Raw genomic sequence first — 22083 nt, forward strand, 5'->3', positions numbered from 1 at the left:
TCAATGTATCGTATGCATGCATGCGCACGCACACTTTCTGACGATGGCGATTGCCCCCTTGCACTACAAAATCCTGCTCTGCACAGATATTTTTGTATGTTAAATCTGGGAAACTAAGTAAGAAAATAAGGACGATGACTGCAGTGTAGTCTTTTTTCTGAAAGTAACTTTGGAATTTGTGAAAATTAAAGAGGCCACCAAACCTGGCCTGCATAGCTAATTGTTTAGGAAGACTCTCAATGTTGCAGAATTTCCTTCGCCAGGGGAAATAGCACGTGCTGGTAATCAGGAGAAGCAGCAAGTATTGGGTCTGACAATGCATCTGGAATCTGGTACACGTCTGGAATCTAGCCACAGTGATGTGTGCTGTCAGTGGTAAAGCAGCTAGGACTGGGCTCCAACGTGATGCCTTTGCCAGTGATTCAGCAGTTTTGTTCAAAAACAAACCTTTATGGCCAGGTACACATTGCAAATGGACAAGAACTAGCAAATGAAATAGCTTTAGCATGGGCGAATCACTAGACATGGAAAGGGAAGAACACGCAGATAAGTGAGTGACATTACAGCTATTTTAATTATAGGGCTTAACTTACCCATCACCAGAACTACTGCAATAAATTCAGCCAGAAAAATAGGCACAAGATCACTCAACTTTAATGAAAAAGATCACTCAACTTTAATGAAAAAGATCAGTCAAGTGCAGGACAATAGATTCCAACACCAGGGTAGGTATTCTGTGGGAGTCCACCTAGTGGACATGTCCATTTCGTCTGGTGCTGAAGTGCTCGTTGGTTGTGGCACCTGGCTTCTGTGGACGCGCCACCCAGCCCAGCCAATCAGAATTTCAACAGCACACGAAATGGACGTGTCCACAAGGTGGGCTCTTACTGTATACCTTCCCAGACCTTTGCTCATATTGCGATGCTTCAGTTTCAATGATATTTGTTGATAGTGTCCTTAGATGATCTTGTAATAATCCAATAAACACGCGCTAGGGCAGTAGTTATGCATAGTTTTGTAAAATGGTGTGAAATGAAATGTCAAGAGACTCACAGTACCACTGAGTAGGAAGCATGTCGCGAATTTCTGCATTCAATGGCTCAAGTAACACTTGAACAAAAATGACTTGTGCTGTATGAAACCTTGGCCAGTGAACAGAAAAAAAATTAATCTGGATCAAAGAGAGCAGCTTACAGGCGATCCAAAAAGTCTTAAAAAGCTCTGGACATTCGGAAGACAAAATTGGCAAAAAAAGAGGTGGGATTCTTGTTTCTATGTACTACAATACGGCATTGGTGACATTTATCGGAAGTCCTTGGTGCACATGTAATGCATCTTGTTTCAAGAGAACAAGTGGCCAAAGATTGTAAGAGCTTGTACGCTGGCGCAGTGTAAATTAACTCGCATCCAAATTCTAAGAGCAGACAAGCATACATTTGTGGGTTTGTAATTGCATATTTTGATTGACGGTTGCATAACTTCAAGAAATACCGTTTGCTCATGCTCCTTTTGTCGCAACATAATCAATATGTGGGCAGAGATTGCAAAATTCATCTTTGAAACAATAATTAAGTGATGTGTGCATTCGGTCTTTTACGTGGAAATCAAGACTAGCACACTTCTAGCATTCAGGGTCGAATGTATGCACATTAAACTCAACGAGGTCACAAGAGAGACTATGCAGGCATACACAACAAAAAAAAAAAAAACTAGAGCACAACTTTAAGCCTGTGTACTAGTCACTGAATCCTTAGGGCCCATTCACACTTGCGACTAGGCGAGGTCGCGCGACCAAGTTGGTCGCAAAGCGACCAGTCGCAAGTAGTCGCAAATGGTCACTTTTCTCGAAATGCGACCGTTTCGGGCCAGTCGCTCACTGCTCGATTTTTCAGTCGCGCGACCGCAGTCGCAGAACAGCTGAACCAATCAGATGCGAAGGAACAGGACGTCCGTATACGCAGACGCTTATTTTACGCGGCAATGACATTTCAAGCAGATGTGAACGGCATATCGTGATACATTTCGGTTTAGCGACTCGTCGGTCGCATTTGTAAGCGTGAACATCATTCGTCTTGAGTAGTTTTCTGGTCGTCAGTCGCAATTGCTCGCGCGACCTCGCCTAGTCGCAAGTGTGAATGGGCCCTTAATGGTACAGTGTGATCGTGGAGCAGCAGTCAGGCTTGATGAGCAATGGTAAAAGAGCTAAAAGTGGGTTTGGTTGACTGGTTGACCCAAGGTGAACACCAGAGTTCAAGGAACCAGAAAGAGGCCCGACTGTGGCATTGGAATCATTGGATGGTTGCTTTGGCGGTGGTAGAAGTCTTGAAAACGAGACGCAAAGTCGAATGGCGTCATTGGTGCTCTGGCCTCCACTCGGGATGTTGCTCGACAGCTCTCTTTCTGAGGCCAGGAGTACTTGGGTCAATGCCCCTGGTTCAGAAAGTCGCTCTGGCTTGGTAGGAGGCTTGAAGCTCAGACATACTCCCAACGACTTCACTCTTGTGCCCGGAACACTGGCTAACCCCTTTCCTTTTACCTTGCCTGCCCGTTGAGTCTCCCGATTCAAACCCTCTCTCTCTCTCTTACTTTCCCTTGACATTGAGCTTTTATTCATTGAGCCTTGGCTTAGTGCACGAGCACCACATATTTTGAACATCGTCATTGCCTTTTTGGTGTCCAACGTTTGTGGCAGCCATATCTTTTCCTTGACATCTATACAGGACACCACATACCACAGAATGCATGGTAGTCAAAAGTGAAAAAATATCTTGGTTGTAGACTAAATAAATATAGCTTGAGATCACATAGATTTGTTTTGTTTGTTGCAGCCAGTTTTGTTTTCTGGGGCCGTATTCTGAAACGTTCCACTTCGGCGATAGTTCGCCTAGGCGATAGTCGCATTCAATAAATCAACCAGCTGCTTACCCGTGACGTCGGCATGCACTACCAACACGCGCACTTGAACGCTTCGCAAAACACACGAGAGGGCACACCGTGTGAGTGCAGAGCGGCTCGGGCGTGTTTTCAAATGTATCGGCCGCAGTACGACACAGGCATGTTCGTTTATTCAGTATATGTCGGGAGCACGCAATGACACCGTGATGTCAAAATGACGTACACCGGTACTACTAGGTGACGCGACTTATTTTCCGGCTTTGCTCAACCAGCCAGTCAGCGTGCGCCTGAAGGCGACAAGCGAAATATTGCCGAAGTGGAACGTTTTAGAATACGTCCCCTGGTTCAGCTCTGTTTTAAAATGCTTAAATGCGACATTGAAAACGCTGGTTGGATATTCAATCTTGAACATATCCTGCTAATATTTTTTCAGGGTGAGAGCCCACTGAAGAGGTTTGAGCCCGGTGATCAGCTGGAAGTGTATGTCTTGGAGCGTGTTATACCCCTTCATAGGCGGGCATTGGCCATCACTGGACGCAGGAACTTCTGTGAATGCAGCCTCTACCCAGCCGAGAGCACAGAGTTTGCCCCAGCACCAGGTAGCGAAGTCATTGGATATTTTTCACATGTGAGTATGCCGACTGGCTACCTTGATATTCCTTTCAAATTAAAATCATGCTTTTCATTTCCTGCTCATCTATGGTGCATAGGTTAAATTTTTCTGCAGTTGTACTAAGAAGCATTCCTCTTTCATTTATTTCTTTGAAACTATTTGTGAAACTTGCTTGAACCTAGTAGTGAAATTTGCTTGGCGCAGTGTGACTCCGGCACTCCAGTGTTTCGTAGCCATAGTGACTGTGAAATGTGATGACGTGCTCGAAGCCTCGTCAGTACTAGACACTCTGTCAGTGCTTCCAAGCTTGTTCACGTGGCCCCCTCCCCCGTCGCAAGTTTACGAATTTGAAAGTCTTGAGGTTGGAAGGTATGCACAGAGTTCAACCAGTTTTGTCGCCCCTGTGAATAACAGTGCATTGATCCAAACGTGCAACCAATTGGCCCCACTTGCAGCCTTATGAGGTATATATATGGGTCATTCCGTGCCAAACGTACCGGAGGTGGCACTCGACCGTTAATAATTTCCATGAAAAAAATAATGGCTATTAACAGTATTTAAAGGGTGACATAACCAGGATATTTCACCCGAAAAAAAGAAAAAAAAAAGTGTTCACTGCATAAGCGTCATTTTAACTTCACTCTGGAGAGCACATGGTAAAAAAGAAAAATTTATGAAAAAACCTATTTTCTCCATTGACCATAAAACTGTTACAGTGGAATCTCGATGATACGATCACGGCTAATACGAATTTTCCTGTGGTCCTGGCCGAGCCCCATTACTTTGCAACGTGCTAGAGAATGGTTCTTACGAATTTATTTTCGACCCGCGTCGGTTGATACGAATAAACGCTGCCCCACCGACGGCCGCGAAAGATAACAGCGCGCAGTCACGCGCTTTCTCCCTTTCTCTTTTGGTGCGGAGGCGCGGACACGGCGCCGGACAGCACAGAGGCCGCGACTGGGCCCAAAGAGTTTGAAGCGGTGGCACTTTTGTTGCTTTTGTGCTTTTCCCTACGCAGGCGTGGGGAAGCTAGGCCGTCGTGCGGTCTATCGCTTCAACGGAAACTGAGCGGCGTAAGGCACAGCGCATACAAAGGTCAGAGCCGCGTGGAGATCGCTTTCAAGATACGGTGCGCGCGACAACACCGACAGCCGGCACAGGCACAAAGTACAAGAACGCATTTGTTGGTAGAGTAGAAGCCACCCCCCCTCCCCCCCTTCCTCCTTCCCTCCCGTGCTGCCTTCCCGCTTTGCTCTTTTCGCGTGGTGGGTTGTGGGTGGGTGGGTAAACTTTATTGATTCACGAGAGAATCATGTGAGGGTGGGGGGGGGGGGGAGAAAAAGAAGCAGGACGACGATGGGCCCTCGGGCTGCTCTAGATGGCCGGGCACATTTGTGCTTCGGCGACCCCTCTGGCCCAGTCCTCTGTCCGAAGCTGTAACTCTGGTTGCGAGCTGCGCAGAGCAGCCTCCCATCGCTCCTGGTGTTCTGACCCTCGCCACGGGGGCTTGTGCTTGTTCGGGCAATTTAGAAAGATGTGGTCAAAGTCGGCTCTGGTGCTAGGACACAAGTGGCAGTGAGGAGAGGTTTCCACGTGTGTAATAATGAATGGACAGAAGGAAAGGGGTCGTAACTGTGGCCGTTTGAAGTCTGCGCCACAAAGCCTGGTCACTTCTGGGAAGAGATTTATGTGGCGGGGGGTAGATTAGGCGGGAATTTCTGTAAAATAGGGTGAGGTCATGGTAGCTGAGGAGTCGATCTCTTGCACTGCGAGACGAAGGCGGGTCGCTCTCAGCCCGGTTGACGAGTGCTCGGGCCTGGGTGTGAGCGGCCATGTTGCCTGGGTGTTCGCTGTGTGCAGGGACCCAAAGGAGGGTGATAAGGCGATTAGGAGGGGGACTTGATTCGAGTATTTTAGCAGCCGGGGAGTGGATTTTGCGATTGGCATAATTACTGATTGCGGTTTTTGAATCTGAGAAAATATACTTAGCGGAGGAGTGAGCAATTGCTAAGGCAATTGCTGCCTCTTCCGCTTCTAGGGATTCTGTCAAGTTTGGAATCAACGCACAGACAATGGGGTTTTGGAATCCGTCTACAACGGCTAATGCGAAAGCTGGCCGGTCTGAATATTCAGCCGCGTCTACATAGACTGCCTGTGAATGAGGAGGGTAGCTCTTCTGCAGAGCCTTGGCTCTAGCTTCCCGTCTTGCTCGATTGTGTTCCGGGTGGGTGTTTTTGGGAAGTGGCATAATGCAGAGGTTATTGCTAACAGCAGTGGGTGGAGAGCGCGTGGCCATTGTATGACCGGGTAGGTTGATTCCAAGTCGGTGCAGAAGTATTTGACCAGTTTGTGTATGTGATAACCTTTGATATTGACCTAAGAGGTGCGCTTCTACGAGCTCTCCCAGGGTGTTGTACACCCCCAGTTGAAGGAGTTTCTCTCTGGGCATTGATTTAGGGAGATGAAGAGCAGTTTTATAGGCAGTGCGGATGAGTCTTTAGAGTTGCTCGGTCTTCGTGGGTGTGAGGTAGAGGTAAGGGATGGAGTAGGTGATTCTGCAAAGGCAAAAGGCCTGAACGAGGTGACGTGTGTCTGCTTCTCGCATGCCGCGATGACGATTGGAGATGCGCTTAATTAGTGAAGCTGTATTGAGAATCGCAGTGCAGAATAATTTTATGGTTTCAGCGTTAGAGCCATTGTCTGAAATATTGAGACCCAAGATTTTGATTTTATTAACCCCGCAGATGGGAGTGTCATCTAGTGTGACTTGAATGTTAGAGATATCCTCTTTTTTTAGGTCCATCACTAGGAGTTCTGATTTAGCCGCCGAGCAGCTTAGAGCAATGCTATTGGAGATACGCATTTGGTGCCGCAGAACAGTGGCATTGCCCCCCTCCCTCCCTCCCTCCCTCCCTCCCATACCCCCACGGCCTTTCGCGCGACAGAAGTCACGTTTGCTCTCCTCTGTACGTTTGCTCTCTGTGGAGGCGCGCGTCCCCGCGCACTTTCACTCGCACATATGGCGCATGGCGACGATTTTATCGCCCTTGGACTCATGCTCCACGTCTCATGCTCCTCCTCCGCATCGCCCTCGTTGATCTTCTCTCCCATGGGTGGGCGCACCTCATTGAGAAGCGTGCTCGCTATCGTCCTTGTCGGCGACATGTTCCCGTGGAAACCACATCTCACGCGGCTGCACTGTAAGCGGTATGCGTAGACATAGAGTTCTATGGGAGGGTAAACGAGAGTCGGAAAAGGCTGCGTTGTAGCTCGTTCTGCACTATAAATGGTTATGTTATAAGTGGTCTATAGTGTAAATGCTTTTTATGTGCGTGTGCCCGAGTGAGTTCACCTCTGACTTTTTAATTTAGCTAGTTTTAATTGTGTTTCGATTATACAAATTTCGGCTAATATGAGTATTTTTCGTGACCCCGTGAGATTGTATCATCGAGATTCCACTGCACAGTGCCTTCTAGAAAGATGGTGCTTTGAAGTTAACTCAATTGTAAGGGCATTTGTATTGGGTTTTGTGTGTTTGTAATCGGAGGAAAAAAAGTCCAATATGAAGGATAGTGGAGATTTTTTATAAAATTGTTTATTCATTTCCTATATTTCATAACACATTGATGTTGTCTCACAGTATCCAAATAATGAACTCAAAGTAGTTTGGTACTCGGCAAATTAAAATTTTGCGAGAAAAAAAAATGTTCAGCTTGATCAATAAAATTTCAGTTGAGCCGTGGGTTTATCCTTAAATTGCACATTGAGGTAGTCCATGAAAAATTATGGAGCGTGATGCATTTGATAGATAAACACAGCAACATTTCATTCGGGAAATTTACTCGGAGTCTGTATTAGGTAGGGATGGGCGGGCGAATAGTGAATTTGAGCTTCGAAGCGAATTCGAAGCGCATAGTGATTTGGTCGAATAATTTCGAATCGAATAGTTCGAATAGTATATATCACATATTACAGTAAAACCTAGTTAATTCGAATTTCACGAGACCAAAAAAAGTTATGTCCAAGTTAACTGAATGCTGAATTATCAGAGTATCCAGAAAACAATAAGCAAATGCTTACTACGTCAGCATGATTTTATTAGTGTAATGGATAAGCAAATCCTTTTGCTATTTTGCACAAAAGCAGTGCTGATGATGATGATGATGATCTATTGGCATCCCCTTTGAAACGGGGCGGCGACAAATGGTCACCTAGCCTGCTTGATTTAATCAGGTATACTATACATGTTCTTTATCTTGCATTTTTGTATACCTATCATTATTTTTCTTTTTCAAAAATTTACCTTGTACCGCTGCCTATGATTTTAAGAGATCAGGTCGCATCCATCTTTTCCCTACTTTTTTTCCACCAGTACTCTAATCGTCTCTTGCTGATCTCTACGGCTGATCTGTTTATGTTTCCTTCCACTTTAAACCCAAGCGCTTCTGGGAGTTGCACGTTACCTACGGTTCTCGCTGGGTGGATCCCGTCGCATTCCATTAGGATGTGCTGAGTGGTCTCTGGATCTTTACTGCAGCATACACATGTCTCATCTAATTCCGAATATTTGTTCCGATATGTTTTCGTCCTTAGGCAACCGGCTCGAGCCTCAAATAGCAAAGCACTGCCCTTTGTGTTATCGTACAGATTTTCCCTTCTAATTTCTTTCTTCTCATTCTTGTAAATCTCCATTGTCCTTTTCGTTTCCATTCTTTGCATCCAATTCACGGTCTCTATTTCTCTCACTTTCTTTCTGATGACCCCTGGTTGTCTATTTACAGTTTCGATTATCCTGTACTTGGTTGCCAACTTCCTTGACCTCTTCCTCCATTCTGTGTCCACGCTTTTCATGTAGAGATACTTGTGCACTTTAGCCGCCCATTTATTTTCATGCATGTTCCTGAGCCTTTCTTCAAAACTAATTTTGCTTTGTGCTTCTCTGACTTCAAAAGAGGCCCAACCCATGTCTCCCTGCACTGCCTCATTTGTCGTATTACCGTGTGCTCCCAAAGCCAACCGGCCTACTGATCTTTGGTTAACTTCCAAACCCGCCAATATATCCGATTTTAAGCATATAATGGCATTTGCGAATGTTAGCGCTGGCACCATTACTCCTTTCCAGATTCCACGCACCACCTCATACTTATTGTGGCCCCACAGTGCTCTGTGTTTCATTAATGCTGCATTCCTGCTTCCCCTTTATTTTCAGATTATCTTGGTGGTTGCTTGAGTAATTCTTTCCTTCGTTTATGTGTACGCCGAGGTACTTATATTGCTTCACTATGGGTATTACTTGCTGTTGAATTGACACCACGAAGTTACTCGTGTGCTCATTAAAGATCATAATCCCTGATTTCTCTGTGCTAAACTTAAGGCCTAGATTTGTCGCTGCGTTCCCACAGATATTCGCAAGTATCTGTAAATCTTTTTTATTGTCCGCCTAGTAGCACAATGTCGTCTGCGTACATCAGTCCAGGGATCTTCTGTTGCACCATTTGTCCATTACGCATGTAGGATAAATCAAAACCTAATTCGCTGTTTTCCAGTCGTCTTTCTATGCCCTTGACGTAAAGCGTGAACAACAATGGTGACAGAGGGCATCCTTGCTTCAATCCTTGGTGAATTCCCACCATTTCATTTCCTTTTCGGCCTTCCCATGCCACTTGTACTTGGTTGTCTCGATATATCTCCCTCAGCAGCTCCACGAAATCGTCATCTATGCCTTCGTATTGAAGAATATCCCACAACAATTCCCTGTCTACGTTGTCATAAGCTCCTTTAATATCTAGAAATGCTATCCATAAAGGTCTTTTCTGAGCTACTGAAATCTCTATGCACTGAGTTAGTACAAACATATTGTCTTCTAAGCGTCTGCCTGGCCTGAACCCATTCTGTAGTTCCCCCAATACACCGTTTCCTTCCACCCACTTCAACAGTTCTAATTTTATGGCTTGCATTGCTATTCTATATATCACCGACGTTACTGTAACTGGCCTGTACGAGCTCGTCTTATCCTTATCTCCTTTGCCTTTGTAGATAAGATTCATCTTGCTTTCACGCCATCCAACGGGAATATTCTTTGTTCTAATCACTTGCTCTATGGCATTAGTCAGCAGTGCCTTGCTTTTTGGACCGAGGTTTTTGATTAGCTGTATTGGGATTTCATCGGGTCCTGCTGCCGTGTTGTTAGGGACATTTTCTGCTGCCTTTTTCCAATAAAAGCTTTCTATGCTGAATTTTGATCTCTCAGGCCTCTCTGTTGTTGCTGGATCTGTTGTCTGAACTACGCTTTTTCTCGTACCGAAGTTATGCCTGATAACGTCTGTGATGTACCGCAGCGCATCATCGCCTTCATAGATGTTACCGTCTTCATCCCTTATAGCCGTTTGCGAGTTTCTAGTTGGAGCTCCGAGTGCTTTTATATGGTTCCAGAATCTTTTTGGGGCGCCTTTGTCTCTTTTGTGAATGTTATGCACCCAACGTTCACTTGCGCATTTAATTTTCTCTTGCACGAGCTCACTCGCAACCCTTTTCTTTTCTCGGTACGTATTCCATCTAAGGAGCACCTCTTCTTCTTGTAATCCCAACTTTTTGGCTTCTCGATGAACCCTAGATGCCTCTTTACGCTCTTCTATAGCTTGTTTAATTTCCTTGTTCCACCACTTACGTGGTTTCCTCTTTCCAATCCAACAATTGTATTGCCGTGTCCGCCTTATTTCATGCTGCATAACCTCCACCAGTTCCTTATATTCCCAGACTGCTGTAGGAAAAGCCTCAATTTTCTTCTCTATGTTGTTTGCGATCTCTGTTATTTGCTCGTCATTCATTTTTAAAAACTCTGAGGCTATTGGTTCATGTTCTGCGCTGGTATCTCTCCCAAACTTTAATGCTAAACGTCTATGATCGCTTCCCAGGCTATTTTTTCCATTTTCGTCTATTATCATTTGGTCCAGTTGTTCGTAGACCATTTCTGAGACTAAGGCGTAGTCGATACATGACTGCCTGTTTCCGCATTGCCACGTTACCTGTCCATGACACTTATTCTCCCTGTTAACTACTATAAGGTTCTGTTCATCACACAAATCCAGCACTAGAGAGCCGTTGTAATCAGTATATCCGTCTAAATCGTCCATGTGCGCGTTCATATCTCCCACTAATATCACCTGGCCCGAGTTACTGAACTCATTAATATCGCTTCTAATGCAATCGACCAATTCCTTATTTTTTTCCCTGCTATCACTACCTGTCCACAGGTAAGCTACTCCCAGCCACGTCTTTTTACCTTGCCATGTACCACTAATCCATAAATGCTCTTTACATGTCTCGTTTACCCTTCGCCACTTCAGACCTCGCCTAATTAGTACGCCTACGCCTCCGCCTTTCCTTGACCCGGTCATTCTGTTGCACCCTTCCCATACAAAGTTGTCAATAACAGGCGGCTGCTCCAAATCTCGTAGATGCGTTTCGGTCAAGGCGTACACACTAATCGCTTCATCATTCAGTTGCGTTTGAATTTCCAGCCATTTTTCCTGCTTACGACCACCCTGCATGTTAATGTAGCAAACTTTTACCTTCTCTATTCTTATCCTTTCTGCGTCTTTTCCTGACTCCTGGTCGCCTAATTCTGCCCTTTACTGGTGTTTCGCTATGTTCAATACTTAATCCTGCTTCCTGATTGCCTGGGGCCCGCCTAAAAAAGCTACAGCTCGTGCCGCGAATCGATTTCCGACCGGTGTTGCTACACTTTCACTAAAATGTATCCCGTCACGCACAAAAGCGCCTTCGCGGCCTGCTCGGTGCACTTCACGGTTGATGTCAATGACCGTAAAATTCATTGCTTTAGCTAGAGTCCAAATTTCCCTGTTTACTGCAAGAACTGCCCTTTCAATTTTATAACCCTGCCTTTCAACCTCTGGCACCGTGCACACCGCGATTTGTACTTCTTTTGAAACATTCCGCAGGTCGGTGACCCCTTTGGCTATTTGCTTTGTGATTCCTGCTCCTCGTCCGTTCAGTACGTCAATCACTCCGCCCATTATCACCACTAGGTGTCTCTCCTCCATTGTGTCCCACATGCGTTCCTTGGCCTTCGCGATCACCTCTCTAATCGGCTTTCCCGGAAGCGCGCTAACCTGGACTCGTTCGTCTGCCCCTACCCTCTCTGCTATCGCCGGTTCTACTTTACGCATGTTGGAATCCCCAACAAAGACAACTCGACGCTTTCCTTCCCCCTCACCGCCGAAAGCTGCCCCCGAAGTCACAATGCCCTCCCCTCCTTTCTTATTCTTGCCCTTGGCTTTGTTTTCTTCCCCGGCCGCGTCAGTGGTATCCCCTTCGTGACTATCACTGACGTTTGCGCCACTGCTTACCGGCGTGGCGGGTTCGGCTGTCTCTGCACTCGCATCGGAGCCAGCTCCGTTCGCGGTGCTCGCCTCGATGCGTTCATCAGTGCTTTGCAGAATGGTGGCGCTCAGCTGGATTTCTGCGTTAGCTAGCTTTTCTTCTGCCTCCTTCCTCTGCTTCTGCTCGATTTGAAGTTCCTTTTCTAGCTTTCCTACCCGCTTAGCTAACTTATCCTTGTCTTGCTCTAGGCGGTCTAGCCGCGACCCTAGCACACACATCCTACAGATAAAATCTGCACCATTCGCTTCGCGTGCTGATTTAAACCGCGTTTCTTCCAGCGCGTAGGAACGCTCGCACTCAGAACAACGCACGCGTGGGTTCCCCCTAGTACCAACCATCATCTCGTACTAACAAGGCGTAGATGTGGAAAAGAAAAAAAAAAATTTCTTTACCTACTTTTATCTAAGCGAGAAGACCAAGAAAGTGAGAAAGCATTAAAATAATTTATAAAGATTGTTTGGCTAAGCTAACCCTCCTAAAAAAACCAAAAAGTGAAATATAAAATAACAAAACTTATCTCTTTGGCACGCTGCTCCTGCTGCGCTGAAATGGCACCTCGACTCGACACGTCCGCTCCCGTCGGCTTCACTCGTGAGAGTGAAGCTGTGGCCTGCGGAATTGCCTGCGGAAGCTGCAATTCTCGCCATCTCGTGACTGATTGGCTCACGCAGCGGCGATAGAGGCCTCGCGACTTCCTTCACAGCACAGCCGCGGCGCGTGCCATCATTTCGACACGCTTTGCACTACCGTGCGCACATCCAGATTATTTTCTCGCCAGTAAGCTGACCGCCAACAGATCGCACATCGATAGCGATCTAGCCGGTGCTCTTCAACCTCGACAGCTTTGCACCGAGTCAAACCAGAACAACTGTTTCTCGCAACTGCGGCCGCTATCTACACGATTATGAATGGCGACTTTGCGGTGCTTAATTCACACGGCCGACGCACGCACCGAGTCCGAACAAAACTACCGTTCACTGCAACAACTGCAGACGAAATCGCGGTCGCTATCTATGCGATCATGGATGGCGACTATGCAGCTTTTTAGGCACGCGGCCGACGTGCGTATTGAGTCAAAATGAAACTACCTTTTGCCGCAACTGCTATGGAAGAAACCGGGCAGCTATCGACACGATCATGGATGACACCATGAAATCCTGCGGCCAACGTGTTGTTATGTGCGGCGGTAAACCCAATAAAGGCAAAAATAGGCACGAAGCGTTCCATCGTTGCTGTCATTCTCGTACAATTTCCACTGATGACTATGGCGATGCGGACTCTGCTGCTTCGTTTTAGTTGTCACTAGCGACGTTTCTGCTCTTTTGCGTCGCATATTTCCGGCTCTTTAATGCAAAAATGTATAGCCTTCGAGATTTATAGTTGATGTACGGCAGCCATGACGTGAAGCATAGCCTCCAAGATGTGTACCGGCCGTATGTGGCTTCTGACTGCCTATTTGGGAGCGCCGAATAATTAGAAAATATTGAATACCTGAATTCGAATCAAAGCAAATATAGAATATAGAATTATTCAATCATAAGATTCGACAATACCGAATATTAATTAGCCCATGTTGGGTCCCCCCCAGCATCTGGCTCGATCGGACGACGTTGCCCCACACTACGTCTTCACTGCACTGCACTCAGCCATTTGTCCACAGTTGAAATCAGCATTTATAGATACTTATTCAGTTTCCAAATTCCTCGCCTCACCTGTGCACAGCAAGCGGCCCGCTGCCGTTCGCGCCACTGCAGCGCTGCTGTCGACCTTGGCACCAAGAGTACTGTCGTCTGTTATAGCCTGGCACGGTTATGGTTGTTTGTCACGGCGCTCAGCATTTGCATGGTGCTCGCTGAATAAAGCAGCCATTTTGCTTCATAACTTTTTACTCTCTTATATACGAAGAACCTAACTGGGAAGATAGGTACTCGCGCTGTCTCTTGTTAAAGTCTGAACAAAAGTGGTGTGTCCTGTAAGCGTACTCGTTTTAAGTAAAATGAAAGCCGATTCCTGGAGAGATCTTCGACGCTCCGTGCATGATTTGTATAATGCGGATAAACACCTCATTTTGCCATGACATAAAGTAGTTAAAATTGGGCAGTTTTTATAGTAGTGTAGTTATACACGACTATCATTAATTGCCAAATAATCGGCCGCGGACCAGGCACATTACATCATCGCTATCCACGCGCGAAAGGGCTTCAGTGCAGTTTGAGAGCTCCAAGTTTGCATATTTTTCATGTTTTTTTTTCATTTACAAATGTCCGTACGAATGCAGCATTTTGCCAACTTACATGCACGCTTACAAGCAGCAATTTCTGTTCGAAACATGGCATTGAGTTAAAGGTAGGAACGCCCACTCGCACCATACTGTTTTTGTTCGAAACATGGCATTGAGTTAAAGGGAGGAACGCCCACAGGCGCCGTACTGTTGCCCTGTTCAGACGTGAGCTAGCTATATCCAAGAAGTGGAGTTCTGGTTTTTATTGTCGAAATTTGAAAAGGGCATCAGTGCAGTTCGAGAGCTTCAAGCTTGCATATTGTCACGAGCCTCGAGAAATAGTCGTGAAGGTTTAATAACCCGTAGAGCAGCTGGCTCTTGGAAGACGCGACCGTCGGGCCTGGCTCGAGCAGGGAAGGAGCGCGCGGTCTTCTTTGTTCTCTTGGGCTCGACCCACTCTTGCCCTCGACCCACTACCTAAAGATGGCAATATTTTTCATGTACTTCCATTTACAAATGTGCGTACGAATGCAACATTTTGCCAACTTACATGCACGCCTACAAGGAGCAATTTCTGTTCAAAGCACGGCATTGAGTTAAAGGGAGGAACGCCCACTTGCGCCGTACTGTTGCCCTGTTCAGACGTGAGCTAACTATATTCAAGCAGTGGAGTTCTGCTTTTTATTGTCGAAATTTGAAGGCTGCTGCTACATGTGCCAGGTCTTCTTGGCGCACTCTCCTATCGTAAAATGCTGTAAAAGGGAACCCCACGATCAGAATGAGCTTCAAATCTTTTAAATGTCACGTTAATACCCTTGTTGCACCAGCTACATGCCTAGTAAGCACTTAGTTCAACAGTATTCCAAAGTGCACGTTGAAAAAAAATAATAATAAGCATCCCACCTTTACCAACATTCGCATACAGGTGGTTAAGGAGTGCTCAGCATAAAAAATGTGCAACCTTTATTAAAATAAAGCACTCGTCACGAGCACACAACAGTATGTGGCTCACCCCAAATATATGACTAAAGTTTGGCCTTTCCACGCTCCCGCTGCGATTTGATTGCACGGTCATTTTCCTGGTACAGTAAAACCTCGATAATTCGAAGGTCGCCGGACCGCGAAAATTCTTCGAATTAAGCGGATTTTCGAATTAACCGAAATGAATAATAAAAAAAAGAAAACAAGCAAGAACTTGCCGCTAAAAAGAAATCACCTTTATTTTCCATGTCCGAGAAAAATTACTCAAAGTAATTACCGATGCAGGATTACTTGGCGCGCTGGTTCGCCGCCCCTAGTGCCATGCTCTCCAGCTGGCTCAAAAAACGTAGCATACAAATATCACCCGCACTGCACGCAACAAAGTTGCGGACGATGTTCACGGAATCGATAACTGCCACGAAAGCGGGCGTGGTGGTGCTTGACTCCAAAAATTTGGACTTGCTGGATATTCCGGACTTCAAAAATGCACCATCAGGGTTCCCATTGAGTTCATGCATTTTCGCACCCAATTTTTCGGACGAATTGAGACCCCAAAGTTCGATTTTGCGGACTAAATCGCTCTTTCCGAGCCGCGCTACCCAATCTAGGAGGCCGCCATGTTGGATTTTGCACTGGCTTGAATTCCAGTGGCTCACTGTATAGCCTCCAAGATTGGAACGCGCGCTATCAATAGAGAGCTCGCGCCATAGAGTTTCATATTACTATAGGTTTTTTATTTAGAAACTCTATGGCTCGCGCAATCCTCCAGTCTCGGAGGCCATGCCCGCTCTTCCTTGGCTGACAAAACGCTTCAGAGTACTGCACTTTTTCTTTTTTCTTAGTATATGCGCTCAGCACTATCGTTGTAACCATTTATTGTGGGATGTTTTTTATTGCGACAGCAATTATATGGACACTTCAAGCGGATTTTCGCCGTCGGCGTCGCCGCCCTGAGGATCCATACAAAGTCCAAAGGCGATAAAATCATTGCCGCGCGCCCGCCGTATGTGCGAGTGACAGCGCGCGCTTTCATGGAGAGCGAATGCACGGCGGAGCGTAAACACGACTTCCTCCCTCGTGCGAAAGGCCGTGGGGGTATGAGAGGGAGGGGGAGGGGGGGGGGGGGACTTCTACTCTTCTCACAACTGACTACTTAGCGCCGGAGCGGTTTCTCGCGCGCACCGTTATCTTGAAAGCGATCTCCAGACGGCTCTGACCGTTTGTATGCGCTGTTCAGTTGTATGCGCTGTATGCGCCGCTCAGTTTCCGTTGAAGCGATGACCGCACGAACCTTCGCTCGCTGCGGGCTGCGGCGGCCGCGCTCGCTGCGGGCTGCGGCGGCCGCGCTCGCTCGTGCGCGCTGACACCACGCGTGTTAATTCAGTGAGTTTTTTTTTTCTCTTTTTTTTTTTTTTTTTTTTTTTCTCTCAAGTTTCGGTTGCTATTTTGAACGTGGCGTGTACACTGAGCAGGTGTCTCGGAGACCCATGTCTCGGTGATCGGCGCTACCTCCTGTACCTTCGCGAGAGCTAAGCGGTGCGAAGCTCGTTTCTTGGATCTCCATGGCGAACTCCGTTGGCGGAGATCGCCAACGCGGTGACATTCGTGTCGACTGTACACGGAGACGACGTCATTGCTGCGCAAATCAAAGCAAGTCGATCCCCTCCAAGCGTAGTATGAGGCAGGGCATTATTAGAGATTATTTTTAAGCCGCACTAATAACTTTTTTTTTTCGGCCAAACGAGTTTTCCGGACTATTTTTCAGTCCCCACGAGCTCGGAAAATCAGTTGGCGACTATACGGAGCGCCCTAACCTAGCCGCCGCACGTTGCTACTAGCCGGAAACTTCGAATTATCCGAATAGAGCCGCGCGGGCCATTCAAATTATCCGGTAGAATTTGCATTGAGAATGACGGGACCGCTCAAATTCTTCGAATTAACCGAAATTTCGAATTAACCGAGTTCGAATTATCGAGGTTTTACTGTATTTCATTCGTGTGAAAAATGCATGCGCGTTACAAAATGAAAAAGGTCTCCAATTTGCCGAGTTCGAATTTCAGGGAAGCCGGAGTGCAGTACTCGGTGGGCTTGACCATTTTCTTTTTTTTTTCTGCTGTTGTTCAAGCTGAAGTACAATATTTTAAGCACTATTGCTGAAGGCGTACGTCCGAAGGAACGGGTGACTCTTTGCGGATATTTTACAGACAGGCCACAACGTGATTCGACTACTTGCTCATGTGCAAATTGTCTTGACAACCTTCAATTTTTTTCGGTGGGAGCAAGAGCAAACTGGAACATTTGGGAACAAGCAAGGAACTGTGCACTTTGTGCATTCCCATGTACCGCGCTCACTTTCGATGACCTCGCCGGTTATGGCATACGACGTGCAACATGTGACTTGATTATGTCACCATCCTGGAACTGTACTAATATGAGCAATATGAAAGGGAACACAGGAACACATGGCAAACAGCCTCGAAACAGACTCTGAGCGATACGTGGATGTCGCTGTGAAAAACGAAGGCTGAAAGGAGGCGCTCTTCCACTAACTGTTGGCACTCCCACCATGCTGGCGTTTCTACAAAGCAGCAGCTTATGTCATTTCGCCAATAATATGGTATCGTCCGACAGCCGATAAGACTAATCATTGCAGTGACTTACACCGATTCATTTTCTTTCTTCATTCATTCTTTTTTTTCCTTCGCGCAACCGCTTAGTGCAATACAGGGCAAGCTTGGTCTAAGTACTCTTAGACCAAGGTTGCCCTGTATTTCAAACCGATTCTTTATTTGAATCGACGCACCCAGTTGTCAGTGACGCAATATCTAACAGTGTTATCACTGTCTACTGGCAAAGCTAAGTTTCACACTTTGCAGATGCACGGCGGGAATGCGAACAGTTATTAGAACAGCGTCCCCCTTTTCACTTTGTTACCGACGGCGGCCACTGCGTATCACCCATAGCTGGGTCTGAGGGAGTTTTCTACGCTTTCCTGTGTTCCCTTTCATATTGCTCATAATAGCACATCACATACCTTGCATGATTTCCCCCAAACCTTTCTCCGCGCAGGAAATGGCTCTTTGCCAATTCTAAAGTAACAATGCGGATCTGATGGCCGGTGGGAATTATGTGCCATTTGTAGGAGCTTTCCTGTACCTGCTGATCGAAACAGGCATGAAACACGTCGGCGTGTTGTCATGAAGTTCCATAACATGACGTAAAATATGGCACCAGGAGTAAGGTTTGTCTCAGGAGACGAAAAAAAAGTGGGCCTACAATATCAACACTCAGTGACCCGCGCGTTGCAGGTACTCGTGTCTCCATGAGCACAGAACTTGGACCAGTCGCAAAAGGCCTTGACTGTGGGCCACATGCACGCGGACAGGGACAAAGCAGACACAGTGAGAAATAAAGTCGGCTACCAGCACAAGAAGCAGTGCAAACACCCGCAACCAGCGTGCACTGTCAGCAGAGCAGCGCCGCTCACTTGGCGCAAAGCTCGACCACAGCGCCCTCACAGTTCCTACGAACAAGTTGCGCACGGCTCAAGAGGAGTAGTTGCGAAACTGAAAAAGTATCTCTAAACGTTGGTTGAAACAGCCCTGCTGCTGATCTATTGTGTGACAGTACACAGGGGCTCCGGAAGTATATCTGATCTGTGGGTGCGACCTATGGGGGCTCATGTTGCATGATTTAGTTCACCTCTCTCTCTCTTTATATATATATATATATATATATATATATATATAGTATGTATAATTACTATATTTACCTGGTTTTTTATGCAAGAATACTTTATTAATACAACACAAAAAGCGTGATTTACTTCATGTGTGGTTAATTCTGGCGTCCGGCACTGTTTGGAAAATCCGCGGACTGTAGGTTAATTTACGTACGATATATCTAAGAAATTTCATACGTTCTGCAAATGATAACTGTCTCCTCATTCGGATTTTGAGGAGGCCAGAACTTAGCATGCAGGTGCGATGTTCGCAGGGTTTGCCAAGTTCTTCAAATACACGCCTACTCCTTTAGGAAAGTGCATTTTAAAGAAATCCAACTTGTCGCACACACCCCTGCTAAGTTTTTTCAACGACCACTGACAAAGCAACGAAGCACAGTGCAGAGAATTAAAGGCTGCAGCCTGGTAGAATCTTCGGAGATTTATTAGTGAGGACGCACATATTGGGCAAACAATGAATGACAGCTTCAAATGAACCGGTTAAAGGGACACTAAAGAGAAACCGGAAGTTGAGCTTTATTGGTAGATTGTCCTTTCACAATCACAGTCATACCATTCTTACTGTGAACAGAGGTTTAATGAGGGAGAAAATAGCGAAAAACTGAGGGATAGGTGCTGACGCCCCTTCAAATTTCCCGCACTACACGTTTGTGACGTCGGAGATCATAAACGCAGCCCGGTCGCGATTGGTTGAGAGCGATTTATCGCTGTTAATAAAACGCAAACGGAAATACACCTTAAACGTACATAAACAGCATTTGCCAACTTTTTAAACCATTTCAAGCGAGGAAGTACAAGTTTAGCGCAAAATTAAATAAATAAGAAAAAATGGCATGGCGCTTCATGCGGCCAGGATAGTTCCGTTTTTGCTCCATACATCATCGCGCGTGCGTATTAGGCTCTACAGTGTTGCAGTGTTTGGTTACGTGTTGCGTGCCTCGAAAAACATTGACTTCGCGGGAAACAGCCAGAAAATGCCTCGTGTGTGTAGTATTGAGAGCTGTATAAACGGCACAAGGCGCTTGCTCAGGGGCAGCGGCAGTGTTGACCCGACTGTGTCCTTTCATGTGGTGCCGCGCGATGAGCCCCGGCGTTCGCAATGGCTCAGTGCTCTGCCGATGATAAAACGGCAAAAGAGCCGGAGAAACCGATGGTATGCTCTCTGCATTTCTCGCCCTCGGATTATGTATATAATCCTGCCCTCAGAAAATATCTTGGTGTGCCCCAGAGGAGAGTTCTTTTTCGAGCAGCTGTTCCCTCAATGTCGCCTTCATCAAATCCCCTACTGGTGCCCCTGGAGCAGCAGATTGGCGGCTCGGTGGGTGCTGAATGTCATCAAAAAAGGCACGAAAAAACCGTACCGCGTACGCGCATAACTTTCTACGCTTGTTCTGTCGGGAACATCGTTGCCTGGTGGACCGGACGCCTCGCTTCCCGCTTCGCTTTCTGTCGCCGCGGCCGGCGGCTCACCGCCATCGTACGCGGAAACACCTACCGCGCGAGCACGGAGGATCATTTCGCGCTCCGTTTCACTGAAGTCACTGAAATGCAGTCCTGCTTCCCTGGCGAGCTCTTTGTTGCAAGGTTTAGCGTCAGCAACGGTATCCATCATGGCCACAGAACACCTAAGCAAAAGTCGCAGCGGCCATGCAGTCTATGATGCAGCCAGCGCCTCGGCCATTTACGCAAGTGGTGACGTATCATGGCGATCTCTGATTCGCTGAGAGCAATGAAATTCGTGACGACAGTCAGCACCGAATCTGGGGTGAGAGAAATTGAGGAAGAGATATTTGGTCTTTGTTTACGAATTTCTCCGCTAATAACTCCTATTTTTGCACCCAACAAAAAAACTGCATGCATTCCTGAAGGTCCCGCTTTTATTTCAGCTGAACTTCCTGTTTCTGTTTAGTGTCCCTTTAACAAGGTTTTCCAAAGAGGGAATTCATGTCACAAACTATACAGACGCATACATACAGACATACCATATACACATATAAACCATATTAAAACGATGCACAAAATTAAAAACCCGCACTTTTTCTTCAACTTCAGGTCTTCACAAGAATTTTTTTATTCATGTACTGGACGGTGCGCCATCATATCAAACGAAACGTGGCCAATTTTACTACCAATTTTCTCTACGGTCATTCCGTGTGGCCAAGGCGGTTTGGGCCAAACCATAATAAAACGCACATTTCTAGCTTCACGAGTGATAGGTTAATGATTTAAATCGTGCTTTTCTAGGAACAGGCTTACACCGACATTTGTTATCTTCTTGCTTTTCATGGGCTTGGATAGGGGCAAGGAAAAAGGGAGAGAACGAGAGACATCCTAAACTCGTGGCACTGAGACGTGCTCCTGCAAGGGCTCTCGAAGTAGAAAAAGCACCGACAGAGAGACTGAGAAGTCACAAACTTCCAGAAAATTTTTTTTCTCCTAACCGACATTTCAGCTCCCATGCGTATGGGAGCCTTCATTTCATTTTTCTTTTTATTTATTTTTTTAGCCTTGTTTTCTTAGCCTTTTAGCCTTGTTCACAAACCTGAACATGACTCCCGTGTGGGGGCCTAAATGACAGGAGAAAAAAATGTTCGCCTGTTTCCTGTTTTTGCCAGACGAGATTTCGTCCGACCCTCGACTTCATGTTTGTGAACAAGGCTCCCGTGTAGGGGCTGAAGCGTCAGTTAGGAAAAAATTATGAGCCAATCCACTCAGTGAACATGGATGACCAGTGAAGCTGTTTAGCACACGACACAGAGGTGTGACAGAATGGGGAGGCCGCGTATAGTCAAATCCGATCGTAGCGGATCTTAGCCGTTGTATCTCCCAGTGAACGCGTCGACCGAGTACATCCACGGTAGTCCTTGCTTGGGGGCGGCAGTGCTTATAGATCTTGCTGCCGGCGGCAGTGCCTATTACCCTTGAAACCTTTCTGCGCTATCACCAGGATCGGTTCACATTTTTGCACATGCATAGGAAAAATGAGCAGAAGCCTAGCCATAAACAGCTCCGCTGTAAAAAAAATTTCACCTTGGTTGGTGTTTGTTTCCTGTTTTCGCCATGATTCCTCTTGACCAGATGAGATTTTGGTAGACGCTCGACTTCAGAATTGTGTTTCGTTTGTTGAAGGAAGGGAGCACCCTTCAACTAGTGAAAGGAGTCCGTGGCCTCATGGGTGGTGGGAGGGGAGAGGACGGGGGGGGGGGGTCGGAACAGCTTTGAGTT

At 46.5% G+C, this 22083-nt stretch overlaps 1 protein-coding gene across 1 annotated transcript in view; it reads left to right on the plus strand.

Moving 5' to 3' along the window:
• Positions 1-22083, plus strand: part of LOC119460550 (protein RRP5 homolog) — a 122538-nt gene that overhangs the window by 78461 nt on the left and 21994 nt on the right. Inside the window, exon 24 of the mRNA XM_037721486.2 lies at positions 3329-3523. Coding sequence (XP_037577414.1) covers positions 3329-3523 — 195 coding nt within the window. The remainder of the gene's footprint in view (positions 1-3328; positions 3524-22083) is intronic.

Source organism: Dermacentor silvarum, chromosome 1, assembly GCF_013339745.2.
Source record: "Dermacentor silvarum isolate Dsil-2018 chromosome 1, BIME_Dsil_1.4, whole genome shotgun sequence".
In the NCBI taxonomy this organism is placed as follows: Eukaryota; Metazoa; Arthropoda; class Arachnida; order Ixodida; family Ixodidae; genus Dermacentor; species Dermacentor silvarum.